This window comes from Canis lupus, chromosome 15 (assembly GCF_048164855.1).
Source record: "Canis lupus baileyi chromosome 15, mCanLup2.hap1, whole genome shotgun sequence".
Lineage (NCBI taxonomy): Eukaryota > Metazoa > Chordata > Mammalia > Carnivora > Canidae > Canis > Canis lupus.
This window is the reverse complement of record NC_132852.1, coordinates 28,149,715-28,162,676: the sequence shown is the minus strand read 5'-3', so window position 1 is coordinate 28,162,676 and position 12,962 is coordinate 28,149,715. Positions and strand designations below refer to the sequence as shown.

Here is a 12,962-nt window from a genome sequence, read left to right as displayed (position 1 = left end):
AGTATCTCAATAAAGCAAGTCAAATTAATTTTCTGCTTTCCCAATGCATATAAAAATATTTATACTACATTTATACTATAGTCTACTAAATATGCAATAGCATTACATCTACAAAAACAGTACATACCTTAATTTAAAGATACTTTAATGTTAAAAACAATACTAACCATTATCTGAGCTTTCAGTGAGTTGTAATCACCGATCACAGATTACCATGATAAATAATGAATAAGTTCGAAGTATTACAAGAATTACCTAAATGTGACAGAGACATAAATTTACCAAATGCTGTTAGAAAAATGGCACCTACAGACTTGGTTGATGTAGTTGCCATAAACCTTCAATTGGTTAAAAAAAAAAAAAAAAAAGTAGCTGAAAAGCACAACAAAGTACAATAAAACAAGATTTGGCAGTATATAGAAAATCCAAAGAATCCACACACAGCAACCATTAGAGCTAATAAATAATGAACAAAGTACCCGGTACAAGATTAACATGCAAAAATCATTTGTATTTCTATACACCAGCAATGAAAAATCAAAAAAGGAAATTAAGACAACAATTATATTTAGAACAGCATCCAAAATAAAATACGGGAAATAAACTTAGCCAAAGGGTGAAAACTATGTACACTGAAAACTATAAAATACTACTGGAAGAAATTAAAGATATAAAATAAATGGAAGGACATTACAGGTGTATGTACTGAAAGACTTAATATTGGGACGCCTGGATGGTTCAGTGGTTGAGTATCTGCCTTCAGCCTAGGACATGATCCCGCAGTCCTGGGATTGAGTCCTGCCTGCATCGGGCTCCCTGCATGGAGCCTGCTTCTCTGCCTGTGTCTCTGCCTCTCTCTGTGTCTCTCATGAATAAATAAATAAAATCTTTAAAAAAATAAAATAAAATAAAACACCAATACTTCCCAAAGCAATCTACGGATTTTGTTGTAATCCTTCTCAAAATACCAGTCTTTTTTTTTCTTTAAAGATTTTATCTATTCATACATGCTAGACACAGAGAGGCAGAAATACAAGCAGAGAGAGAAGCAGGCTCCATGCAGGAAGCCCGATGTGGGACTCGATCCTGGGACTGCAGAATCACTCCCTGGGCCAAAGGCAGGCCCCCGACCGCTGAGCTACCCAGGTGTCCCCCAAAGGCCTTTTTTTTTTTCCCCAAAGGCCTTTTTTACAGAAATGGAAAAACAAAACAAAACAAAACAAAAAAACAAAAAAGGAAAAGCCAACTCAAATTCATATGAAATTGTAAAGAACCACAAATAGCCAAAACAATATTGAAAAAATTAAATTGAACCCCTACTTCAAACCATATACAAAAATTAACTCAAAGTGGGTTAATAGCTTAAATATAAAAGCTAAAACTATACAACTCTTAGAAGAAAATATATAGGAATAAGGGACGCCTGAGTGGCTCAGCAGTTAAGCCTCTGCCTTTGGCTCAGGGCGTGATCCCAGAGTCCAGGATTGAGTCCCACATCAGGCTTCTTGCATGGAACCTCCTTCTCCTTCTGCCTATGTCTCTGCCTCTCTCTCTCTCTCTCATAAGTAAATAAAATCTTAAAAAAAATAAAAAAAAAAAGGAATGAATTTTCATGGCTTTTGATTTGGCAATGGATTCTTTTTTTTTTTTTTTGGCAATGGATTCTTAAATAGGACACCAAAAACATGAGGATCAAGAGAAATAAACAGATTTCATCAAAACTTTTGTCATCAAAGAACACTATCAAAAGAGTGAGGGGATCCCTGGGTGGCTCAGCGGTTTGGCGCCTGCCTTTGGCCCAGGACGTGACCCTGGAGTCCCGGGATCGAGTCCCACGTCGGGCTCCCTGTATGGAGCCTGCTTCTCCCTCTGCCTGTGTCTCTGTCTCTCTCTGTCTCTCTCTCATGAATAAATAAATAAAATCTTAAAAAAAAAAAAAAAGGAGTGAAAAGATAACCCATACAATGGGGGAAAATACTTGGAAATTATGTAACTGATAAAAGGCTAGTATTTAGAGTACATAAAGAAAAAGAACTCATAAAAAAAAAGATGGGGGCAGCCCAGGTGGCTCAGCAGATTAGCGCCCGCCTTCTGCCCAGGTCGTGATCCTGGAGACCTGGGATCGAGCCCTACATTGGGCTCCCTGCCTGGAGCCTGCTTCTCCCTCTGCCTGTGTCTCTGCCTCTCTCTCTCTCTCTCTTTCTCTGTGTGTCTCTTTCATGAATAAATTAATAAAATCTTAAAAAAAAAAAAAAAAAAAAGACAGGATGCCTGGGTGGCTCAGAGGTTGAGCTTCTGTCTTTGGAGTCCTGGGATCAAGTTCTGCATTGGGCTCCCTCTGCCTATGTCTCTGCCTCTTTGTGTGTGTCTCACATGAATATTTATTTATGAGTAAATATTTTTAAAAAGACAAAACTCAATCCAAAAATGGGCAAAGAACCTGAACAGATATCACTGTAAAGATATAGGAAGAGACATTTCTCCAACAAGCACACAAAAAGATACTCATCATCATTAGTCATTAGGGAAATGCTGATTAAAACCACCGTGTTATAACACTTCATACTCATTACAGTGGGTATCTAAAAGGAGGTGGGGATGGGATAATAAATATCAGTAAGGATATGGAGAAATTGGACCCCTCAGAAACTGCTGGTGAGAATATAAAATGGTATAGCTGGTGTAGAAAACAGTTTGGTGGTTCTTCAAAAAGTGAATACAGGGGGCATTGGGTGCCTCGCTCAGTGGCTGACTGTCTGCCTTCAGCTCAGGTCATGATCCCAGGGTTCTGGGATCAAGTCCCATATCAGGCTCCCTGCATGGAGCCTGCTTCTCTCTCTGCCTGAATCTCGCATCTCTGCCTCTGTGTGTGTGTGTGTGTCTCTCATGAATAAATAAAATCCTTTAAAAAAAATTATGCTGTACCTTTTCACCCTGTGCCTCTTGTTGTTTTTTTCTGACAAGTTTTTGCCGTTTCTCATTCTTCTCTTCTTCTTCTAAAACAGCAAACATAAAAGTGCTTTTTATTTCCAAATATCATAAATTGAAAGTTTTCTCTGAAAGTAGTCTGTAGACAACATTTTGGAGACAAGAAGAGACAACCTTTCAAAAAACAGACTATTTTTCAAATAATGAAAATGACATATATACAGACAGTTCAAACAAAGAAATCCACAAGTAAAATCTATAAGAAAAGGTCTGAGACAACAATTTTCTGACATGTATTAATATTAAATAGTTGTATTTTTGGTGAGGAGGCTTCAAGAATGACTATGGGAGCACCTGGGTGGTTCAGTCATCTACACATCTGCCTTCAGCTCAAGTTATAATCCCAGAGTCCAGGATTGAGTCCCAAGTCAGGCTCCCTGCTTAGGGGGGAGTCTGCTTCTCCCTCTCCCTCTGCCCCTCCCCACCTCATGCTCTCTGTCAAAACAATAAAATCTTAAAAAAAAAAAAAAAGAATGATTATCTTGGGGAGCACCTCGTTGGCTCAGGTGGTTAAGCATTCGACTCCTGATCTCAGCTCAGGTCTTGATCTCAGGGCTGTGAGTCCAACCCCTGCATTGGGCTCCACTTTACTTAAAAAAAAAAAAAAAAAAAAAAAGGACTCCTGGATGGCTCAGGAGTTGAGCATCTACCTTTGGCTCAAGTCGTGATCCCAGCGTTCTGGGATCGAGTTCCACACTGTGCTCCTGGCAGGGAGCTTCCTTCTCCCTCTCTCTGTTTCTCATGAATGAATAAATAAAATAAATAAATCTTTAAAAAAAAAAGTTGGATTTTTCATGTAGGCCCTTATAGGGCTTCAGCAGCTTCAAGACATGCCATGGAAACTCATTACTGCACATGAAGTGTGGAACACTGCACTACAGACATGAGTACCATTTGGTCACCCTTGGACATGATCATAAAAGCAACATGCCTGGGCACCTGGCGGTTCCAGTCAGTAGAACATGTGACTCCTGATCTCGGGGTTGTAAGTTCAAGCTCCACATTGGATGTAGAGATTTCTTAAAAATAAAATCATAAAATCATTAAAAAAATAATAAATGCAACATGCATATACTCTAAAGCTGGGATGTTTGGCAACTCCCATGACTGAACCAATATTAAGTTATTAGCTAAATGGCAAGAGAAAGGATTTTTGCTGTTTTATATTCTGGGTACACTAAGTTAGTTAGTTAAAGTAGGTTTGAGTTCACAACCCTGAGATCAAGACCAAAGCTGGTATCAAGAGTCGGATGCTTAACCAACTGAGCCATCCAGGAGCCTCTACTAAGTTTCATTTAAATTAATTTCATTTAACTGTGTTCTCTTAAGGAATTATCCATCCTTTTGAAAAATATATCCCTTAATGTGCCTGGCTCCTTATTTTTTTAAAAAACATTTTATTTATTTATTCATAGAGACACAGAGAGAGAGAGGCAGAGACACAGGCAGAGGGAGAAGCAGGCTCCATGCAGAGAGCCTGATGCGGGACTCGATCCAGGGTCTCCAGGATCATGCCCTGGGCTGCAGGCGGCCCTAAACCGCTGCACTACGGGGGCTGCCTGCCTGGCTCCTTAAATAGGAGCATTCCTTTGTCAACTACTTTCTTTCCTGGCAATAAATATTTCCTCAAGTTTATTAAGGGGAAAGATTAGGGCAGTAGCAAACCACATAGGAAATCAGGAGGCCACTAATCTGCTGTGTGATGAGTCAGACTTAATGATCTTAAGACTCCCTCCTGAACTCTGAGTCAAAGAATACAGCTTCTAAATAAATCAGTAACAGGTGGTTAAGGGGCCTTAATCCTTTTTTTTTTTTTAAGGAGACTCCATGCCCAATGTGGGGCTTGAACTCATGACCCTGGGATCAAGAGTCATATAATCTATCAACTAAACCGGCCAGGTGCCCCAAGGAGCTTTAATCCTTAAAGCCATTGAGAATTGACTACTTCTGAACTTTGATAGACCTCATCATGCAAATCTTTATAAAACATGGAGGATTAAAATTTTGGATGAATCTGAAGTCTTGTATCTCAACATCTGATGACACTAGGGAAGATAGAAAGTGTATAAACAAGCTGATTTTTTACTAATTTGAAGAAAATCTGACAATACTTAAGCACTTTATGCAGTTTTAATTACTTCTTTTTTTTTTTTTGGAAGATTTTATATATTTATTTGAGAAAGAGACCAAGAGCAGGGGGAGGGAGAAGCAGTCTCCCCACTCAGGAGGGGGACCGACATAGGGCTCGATCCCTGGACGCCAGAATCATGACCTGAGCTGAAAGCAGACATTCAACCAACTAAACCACGCAGGCACCTCTCTCTCTCTCTCTCTCTCTCTCTTTTTAAAGATTTTATTTATTTATTTGAGAAAGAGAGCACAAGCAGCATGGAGAAGGAGGAGGAGGCTCCGTGCTCAGCAGGGAGCCCAACATGGGGCTCGATCCCTGGACCCTGGGATAGTGACCTGAGCTGAAGGCCGACTCTTAACAACTGAGTCACCCAAGTGCCCAGCTTCTAACACTTTTAATATTATTAAAGGCTTTTAACAGTTAAACATTTTACTCATCAAAAATAAGAACAAGCATGGTTTCCTAAAGTTAGGAGTAAGCACCTAACTCTACAGATAAATAAGTGTAAAGAAAAACTACCGCAGTGAAATGAAAGATAAACTAGGTTGAAAAGCCTTTACAAATTAATGGTAGATACAATTACCAATTGTTGAATAGTTTATAAACTGAAAACCTCAAAGAACAATTAAACTGCACAATTTAGGGGCATCTGGGTGGCTCAGTTGGTTAGGCATCATGGGCTCAGGTCATGATGTCAGGGTCTGGACTGAGTCCTGTGTCAGGGTCCCTGCTCAGCAGGGAGTCTGTGTCTCCCTCTCCTTCTGCCCCTCTCCCTCCTTTCCCCAACTCCTGCACCCATACGCATGTTCTCATTCTCTCTCTCTCAAATAAAATCTTTAAAAATAAATAAACTGGAGCATCTGGAAGGCTCAGAGGTTGAGCATCTGCCTTTGGCTCAGGTCGTGATCCCAGGGTCCTGGGATCAAGTCCTGCACTGGGCTCTCTGCGGGAACCCTGCTTCTCCCTCTGCCTCTCTCTCTCTGTCTCTCATGAATAAATAAAATCATTTTTTTATTTTTTTTTTATTTTTTTTATTTATGATAGGCACACAGTGAGAGAGAGAGGCAGAGGCAGAGACATAGGCAGAGGGAGAAGCAGGTTCCATGCACCAGGAGCCCGACGTGGGACACGATCCCAGGTCTCCAGGATCGCGCCCTGGGCCAAAGGCAGGCGCTAAACCGCTGCGCCACCCAGGGATCCCCAAAATCTTTTTTTTTTTTTTAAAGAATCTTTTTTTTTTTTTTTAAGATTTTATTTATTTATTCATGAGAGACACACAGAGAAAGAGAGAGAGAGAGAGAGAGAGGCAGAGACACAGGCAGAGGGAGAAGCAGGCTCCACGCAGGGAGCCCGATGTGGGACTCGATCCCGGGTCCCCAGGATCACACCCTGGGCTGCAGGCCAGCGCTAAACCGCTGCGCCACCGGGCTTCCCCCCAAAATCTTTAATAAATAAATAAACATGGGGATCCCTGGGTGGCTCAGCAGTTTAGCGCCTGCCTTCGGCCCAGGGCATGATCCTGGAATCCCAGGATCCAGTCCCACATCAGGCTCCCTGCATGAAGCCTGCTTCTCCCTCTGTCTGTATCTCTGCCTCTCATGAATAAATAAAATCTTAAAAAATAAATAAATAAAAATAAATAAGCTGCACAATTTAAAATTAGAGAATTTGCAATGTATTATAGAAATGGTATCATTTCAAATGCATATAAAGGATAATGTACAATTTCCATATAAAGGATAATGTACAATTTCCTTTATATGCATATAAATGTTGGGTTTAGGGGCAACTGGGTGATTCAGTTGGTTAAGCATCTGCTTTCAGCTTAGGTCATGATCCCAGAGTCCTGGGATTGAGCCCCACGTCAGGCTCTCTGCTCAACAGGGAGTCTGCTTCTCCCTCTACTCTTCCCTGCTCATGCTCTCTCTCAAATAAACAAATAAAATCTTTAAAAAAAAAATAATGTTGGGTTTAAGGGCATCTGGGTGGTGCAGTCAGTTGAGTGTCAGACTCTTGGTTTCAGTTCAGGTAGTGATCTCCAGGTGATGAAGCCCCTTGTTGGGTTCCATGCTCAGGAAGGAGTCTGCTTGAGATTCTCTCTCTCTCTCTCTCCCTCCCTCTGCCTCTCCCACTCATGCTCTCTCGCTCTCTCAAAATAAATTTTTTTTAAAAAATTTTAACTGGCGATTTATCGTCCATTAAAAATCAAGAAGAGGGGCACCCAGGTGGCTCAGTTGGTTGAGCACCTACCATCGGCTCAGGTCATGATCCCAGGGTTCTGGAATCCAGCCCCCCACTTTGGGCTCCCTGCTTTGTGGGAAGCCTGCTTTTCCTTTTCCCTCTGCCTGCCACTCCTCCTGCTTGTGCTGTCAAATAAATAAAATAAAATCTAAAAAAAAAAAAAAATCAAGACAAAAGTTGCAATGATTACCTTGAAGTGGCATATCACAAATTAACAGTAAATGGTTCTTGTTATGCAAAGTTCTAGAATCAACAAAGAATTTAAGTATAAAATTATAAAAGGGTAGCATAAACAATAAACTTACCTTTCAGATATACTTGAGATGATTTAAATGAATTAAGCCATGAGGTAGTCACAGAAATAATTAAAGTAAGAAGAGCAAGCAGTAAGAAAATCCGACCACACAGCAAAATTAGATCTTTAACTCCTTATAAAGGTAAAGAAAAAAAAATTACTATTAAAATTCAAGACACTTTTCTTGATATTAATAATAAAGAGTAAGGCATTAAGATTATTTAGAGTAGTAAAGTACAGTAAAAGCTAATATATGCAACTGTCTTACGATTTTTTTCATATAGTCTCCTTAGTAAGCTAAAACTCATTGCGGATATCATTACCAAAACAAGTTTTCAGAAAACAATTTTAGAATAGCTTCTGTCTCAGAAATACAATTCAAGTGACTGGCTACATTATAAACATTATGACTATCAATAACGCATAAATTCTGGTTTCCCTCTGTCCAGAGGAAATAAAATTATCCCATTGGGAATTAAATTTTGACAGTATCATCTTGTCAAATTCTCATTCTATTTAAAAAGTCATTCTGAAACATGAAATTCATATTTCTCATAGTTAAATTATGTTCCTGTATACTTCTCTATTCCTCAATATTAATTCAGTCATTTGCAAAGAAAATTTCTTTTTTTTTAATTTTTATTTATTTATGATAGTCACAGAGAGAGAGAGAGGCAGAGACCCAGGCAGAGGGAGAAGCAGGCTCCATGCACCGAGAGCCCGACGTGGGATTCGATCCCGGGTCTCCAGGATCGCACCCTGGGCCAAAGGCAGGCGCCAAACCGCTGTGCCACCCAGGGATCCCCGCAAAGAAAATTTCTATATACAACCATGTTTGCCTAGAAAAAAGTAAAAATTCAGTATTTTGTCTCATTTTAAGAATAAATATGAAAATCTGGGATCCCTGGGTGGCGCAGCAGTTTGGCGCCTGCCTTTGGCCCAGGGCGCGATCCTGGAGACCCGGGATCGAATCCCACGTCGGGCTCTCGGTGCATGGAGCCTGCTTCTCCCTCTGCCTGGGTCTCTGCCTCTCTCTCTCTCTCTCTCTCTCTCTCTCTCTGTATGACTATCATAAATAAATAAATAAAAATCTAAAAAAATATATGAAAATCAAATGAGCAAAAGTGTAATAAGCACCTGCACTTCATGTAACACAATTTGCTATATGGTGAGGGAGCAAAAATAAAGTTGGGTTAAAAATAATTTCTATGCTCCAGGAGTTTTTAGTTTTGTAGCTCTAAAAGTTTCCAGGCAAAGGTACAGAAAAACCATCACATTCAGGGCTGGTAATTAGTCAATTTAAGATTAATGAAGAAAATATATATACAGACTTAAATCTTTCTTTCTTTCTTGAAGTATCATTGACTACACTTGTGATAAAGATTTTATTTCTTTTAATTTAATAAATTAATTTATTTTTAAAAAAATTTTATTTAAGTAATCTCTGTACCCAGTGTGGGGCTCAAATTCACAACTTGGAGATCAAGAGTCCCACACTCTTCTGACTGAGCTAGCCAGGTGCCCCATAAATATTTCATTTTTAACTGAAAAGCGATATATGTTATCCTTTTCAAAAACAGCAATTTAAAGTTGTTTAGAGAAGAGATACTTGTTTTGCCTCACAGTCCTCCAATTTTTGCCAGCATTAGCTGTTGATTTAAGTGTTGTTCAAAACAACACCTAACTAAGTCTAGGGTATCAGAAAAGTAATTTAATACCGACAGTACTGGGGACCCCTGGGTGGCTCGGTGGTTGAGCATCTGCCTTCAGCTCAGGTCGTGATCCTGGGGTCCTGGGACTGAGTTCCGCATCCGGCTCTCCGCAGGGAGCCTGCTTCTCCCTCTATGTCTCTGCCTCTCTCTCTCTGTGTCTTTCATGAATAAATAAATAAAATCTTAAAAAAAAAATACCTACAGTATTGGTATTTAGAGAAATCACTAAGTTATAGGATTTATGTTCCATAATACTGCTTTTGTGTTCTAACAAGCAAGCAATTTGCAAATGTCATATGGGAATATAAAAGAACTAGATTTGTGTGTACATCTTTCAAGTAAAAAATTACTTAATTAAATCGATTTTTTGGATACTTATTCTCAAGAGTCCATGTGCAGGGCAATCAACACTTGTAGTATTTGACTCCTTCCTGGGTGGGGGAGAGAGAAATATACAAAGCTAGGTCTCATCGTGGTCTCTACTTCAGAATTAAACATAAAGGGCAGCCGGGGTGGTTCAGCGGTTTAGCGCGGCCTTCAGTCCAGGGCCTGATCCTAGACACGGAGGATCCAGTCTCACGTTGGGCTCCCTGCATTGAGCCTGATTCTCCCTCTGCCTGTGTCTCTGCCTCTCTCTCTCTGTGTGTCTCTCATGAATAAATTTTAAAAATATAAAAAAAAAATTCAACATAAAGAGGGAAACATGAAGGTTAAACCCACCACTAATATATCCAAAAATGGACTGATTCTCCACAGGTCCACCATTTTTCCTGTTTTCCCTTTATCACTCCAACAACCAACTACTTAGGGTTGTTCAATTTCATAGGTAGGAGTCATTCTAGTCATTCTTGATCCCTCCTCTCCCATTAATCCATCCACAAATCCTGTTGATTCTACTTTGTAAATATTCCAAATCTGTGGCACCTGGTGGCTCAGTGGCTGAGCATCTATCTGCCTTTGGCTCAGGTCGTGATACCAGGGTCCTGGGATCAAGTCCTACAGGGGGCTCCTTATAGGGAGCCTGCTTCTCCCTCTGCCTGTGTCTCTGCCTGTGTGTGTGTGTGTCTCATGAATAAATAAAATCTTTAAAAAAAAAAAAAGGGATTCCTGGGTGGCCCAGCGGTTCAGCGCCTGCGTTTGGCCCAGGGCGCGATCCTGGAGACCCCGGATCGAATCCCACGTCGGGCTCCTGGTGCATGGAGCCTGCTTCTCCCTCTGCCTGTGTCTCTGCCTCTCTCTCTCTCTCTCTCTGTGTGACTATCATAAATAAATAAAAAAATTTTTTTTAAATCTTAAAAAAAAAAATTCTAAATCTGTGAACATTTTTTTCATCAGTTATCATCCTAGTCTAGGCCATCATCACCACTTGCCTACTTCACTCAGAGCCTCACTTGCTTCACTGCTTCCACTACAGCCTCCTTTCCACACATTCTCCACAGAATCCACTGACTGACTAATAATCTCTTCGCCCACTGTGGAGCTTGAACTCCCGGCCTGAGATCAAGAGTCGCACGCTCCACAGACGGAGCCAGCCAGTCCTCTAGTGACTCTCAAAGCCTTAGGGATGCGCTTAACCTCCGCCAAGTCTTGTTTCCTCAAGCGTAGGATGAGGATTCTACTAAGTACAGACGCCCCCTCCCCCCCCCATAGTTATAATACAGATTGGATAAGATAATGAATAAACAGCACTTAGAGCGAGGCTTGTAACAGATGCCCAGTGACATGTTATCATCTCAAGCCACTCTCCCCCTAAGTCTCCCTGATCCATCAACAGTGGTCTTCAGCCCTTTCCTCCAACAGGTCACAATTCCTTTCGTCTGGAATGTTTGGACTCTGGCTCCGTAGCATTTCCTTATATTCCTTAGAAGGCCTCTATCACCTCACCCTACTTCTTTGTGAGCGTTCAAGACAATCTGAAAGTAGCGTCTACGCGCGTCCTGCGCTTCCCGCCAGCCTGCGTCCCCTTGCACGCGAAACCAGACGGACGCCTCCTGCGCGAAGACCGTCGTCGACCTCCCTCAGAGGGGCTGCGGACCCGGCGCCAGAAGAGACGGGCGCGGTGCAGTCTGGGAATTGTAGTCCCGGACGCCGAAGAAGACGCGACCGCGAGACTGGAATTCGATACAACATTCATGGGAAAGTTATGCGGCTGAGAATGCCAGAAGGGAAAAGACAACACTTACCTAGATCAGGGCTCCCACGCCGGAGCTCCAGACACAAGATGGGGAGAGCAGAGAGGAGGAAAATGCCTACAACCCCACGAGAAGCCATGGTGGCGGGAGCGCCGCGTCCGGGCGGGAGCCCCGCCTCTTCCGGTTGCGCCTTCCTCTGGACGGTGAGGAACGGAGCCCTTAGTGAGGGGGTGGTTTTCGGGGTCGGCTAGACCCTGAAGCCCGGTCGTTGGTTCGGCTACGATAGCCCCTGTTTTTGAACTCATACCCTGTAGCCTTATATCAGAAGAAATGCAGATCATCTCCCCACGTCACATTATGTCCAGAAGAGATGGCGTGCCTGGCAGCCTCCCTCCCTGGCCAGATGTGAGAAAGCAGAGCTTGGGCGCTGGCGGCTGCACCCGGGAGGCCGGCCCGCAGCGCTCGTCCCTCGGCGGCGAGCTGGACTCCGGAAGCTGTGAAAAAGAACTCTGAAGAGTAAAGCGTATTGGAAGATAAAGTGTAGTGTTATTGTGAATGACTTACCTTGGCGTCATGGTTCTATGACCTCATTGCCATCCCATGACTCGCCTCTATGGCGCTTCTGCCCACCTGCAACTCTTAAATGACAGTGGTCTCCACAGTTTACAAAGTTTCTTGCTTTGAAGTTTTGTGTTCTGGCCCATCCATCAGTCCTCCCACCTCACCCTTCTGTGGAGTCCAACACATTTATTGAACTCCACAGTGTGCCTGGTACTGTAGAACTATGGGAAATTCAAATATATGTAAGTTACTAAATTTGTCCTCAGGAAACTCAATTTACTAGCCCTGCCTGTAAACAGATAAATACAGGGACGCCTGGGTGGTTCAGTGGTTGAGCATCGGCTTTCAGCTCAGGACAGGATCCCAGTCTGGGGATGGAGTCCATCCCGCTCCCTGCAAGGAACCTGCCTCTCCCTCTGCCTATGTCTCTGTCTCTGTGTCTCATGAATAAATTCAAAACAAAACAAAACAAAAAAACGGATGAAAACAATACAGCACTTGAGTGCTATGATAGGGATACCCACCCGGTACAATGAAGTCTACCCCAACGGTTTGGGGGGAAAGCCTTCATATTGTGTTGTAAATGTCAGGAGTTGAGTGGAGGATTGGCAGTGAGGACCAAAGGAAGAGTGGGATTATTATTTTTTTTTTTTTAATTTATGATAGTCACAGAGAGAGAGAGAGGCAGAGACGTAGGCAGAGGGAGAAACAGGCTCTACAAACCGGGCTCCCGACGTGGGATTCGATCCTGGGTCTCCAGGATCGTGCCCTGGGCCAAAAGCAGGCGCCAAACCGCTGCGCCACCCAGGGATCCCTGGAAGAGTGGGATCTCAAATTTAGGAAGCAATGCAGAGGAATTACCAGTTTAAGTATATAATGGTTTAAATAGTTTAAATATTAAA

At 42.1% G+C, this 12,962-nt stretch overlaps 1 protein-coding gene across 5 annotated transcripts in view; it reads right to left on the bottom strand.

Annotated features, from left to right (window-relative positions):
- UBXN8 (UBX domain protein 8) overlaps positions 1 to 12,008 on the bottom strand; it is a 32,112-nt gene extending 20,104 nt beyond the window's left edge. For 2 of the 5 annotated variants that reach the window (XM_072776344.1, XM_072776346.1), the window contains exons 1-3: positions 11,551 to 12,008; positions 7,666 to 7,788; positions 2,926 to 2,996 (exon numbers count right to left, since the gene is read on the bottom strand). In XM_072776344.1, coding sequence (XP_072632445.1) covers positions 2,926 to 2,996; positions 7,666 to 7,788; positions 11,551 to 11,638 — 282 coding nt within the window. In that variant the 5' untranslated portion in view covers positions 11,639 to 12,008. The remainder of the gene's footprint in view (positions 1 to 2,925; positions 2,997 to 7,665; positions 7,789 to 11,550) is intronic. The other 3 variants (XM_072776343.1, XM_072776342.1, XM_072776345.1) reach the window with 3 other exon arrangements.
- Positions 12,009 to 12,962: the final 954 nt, after the last annotated feature.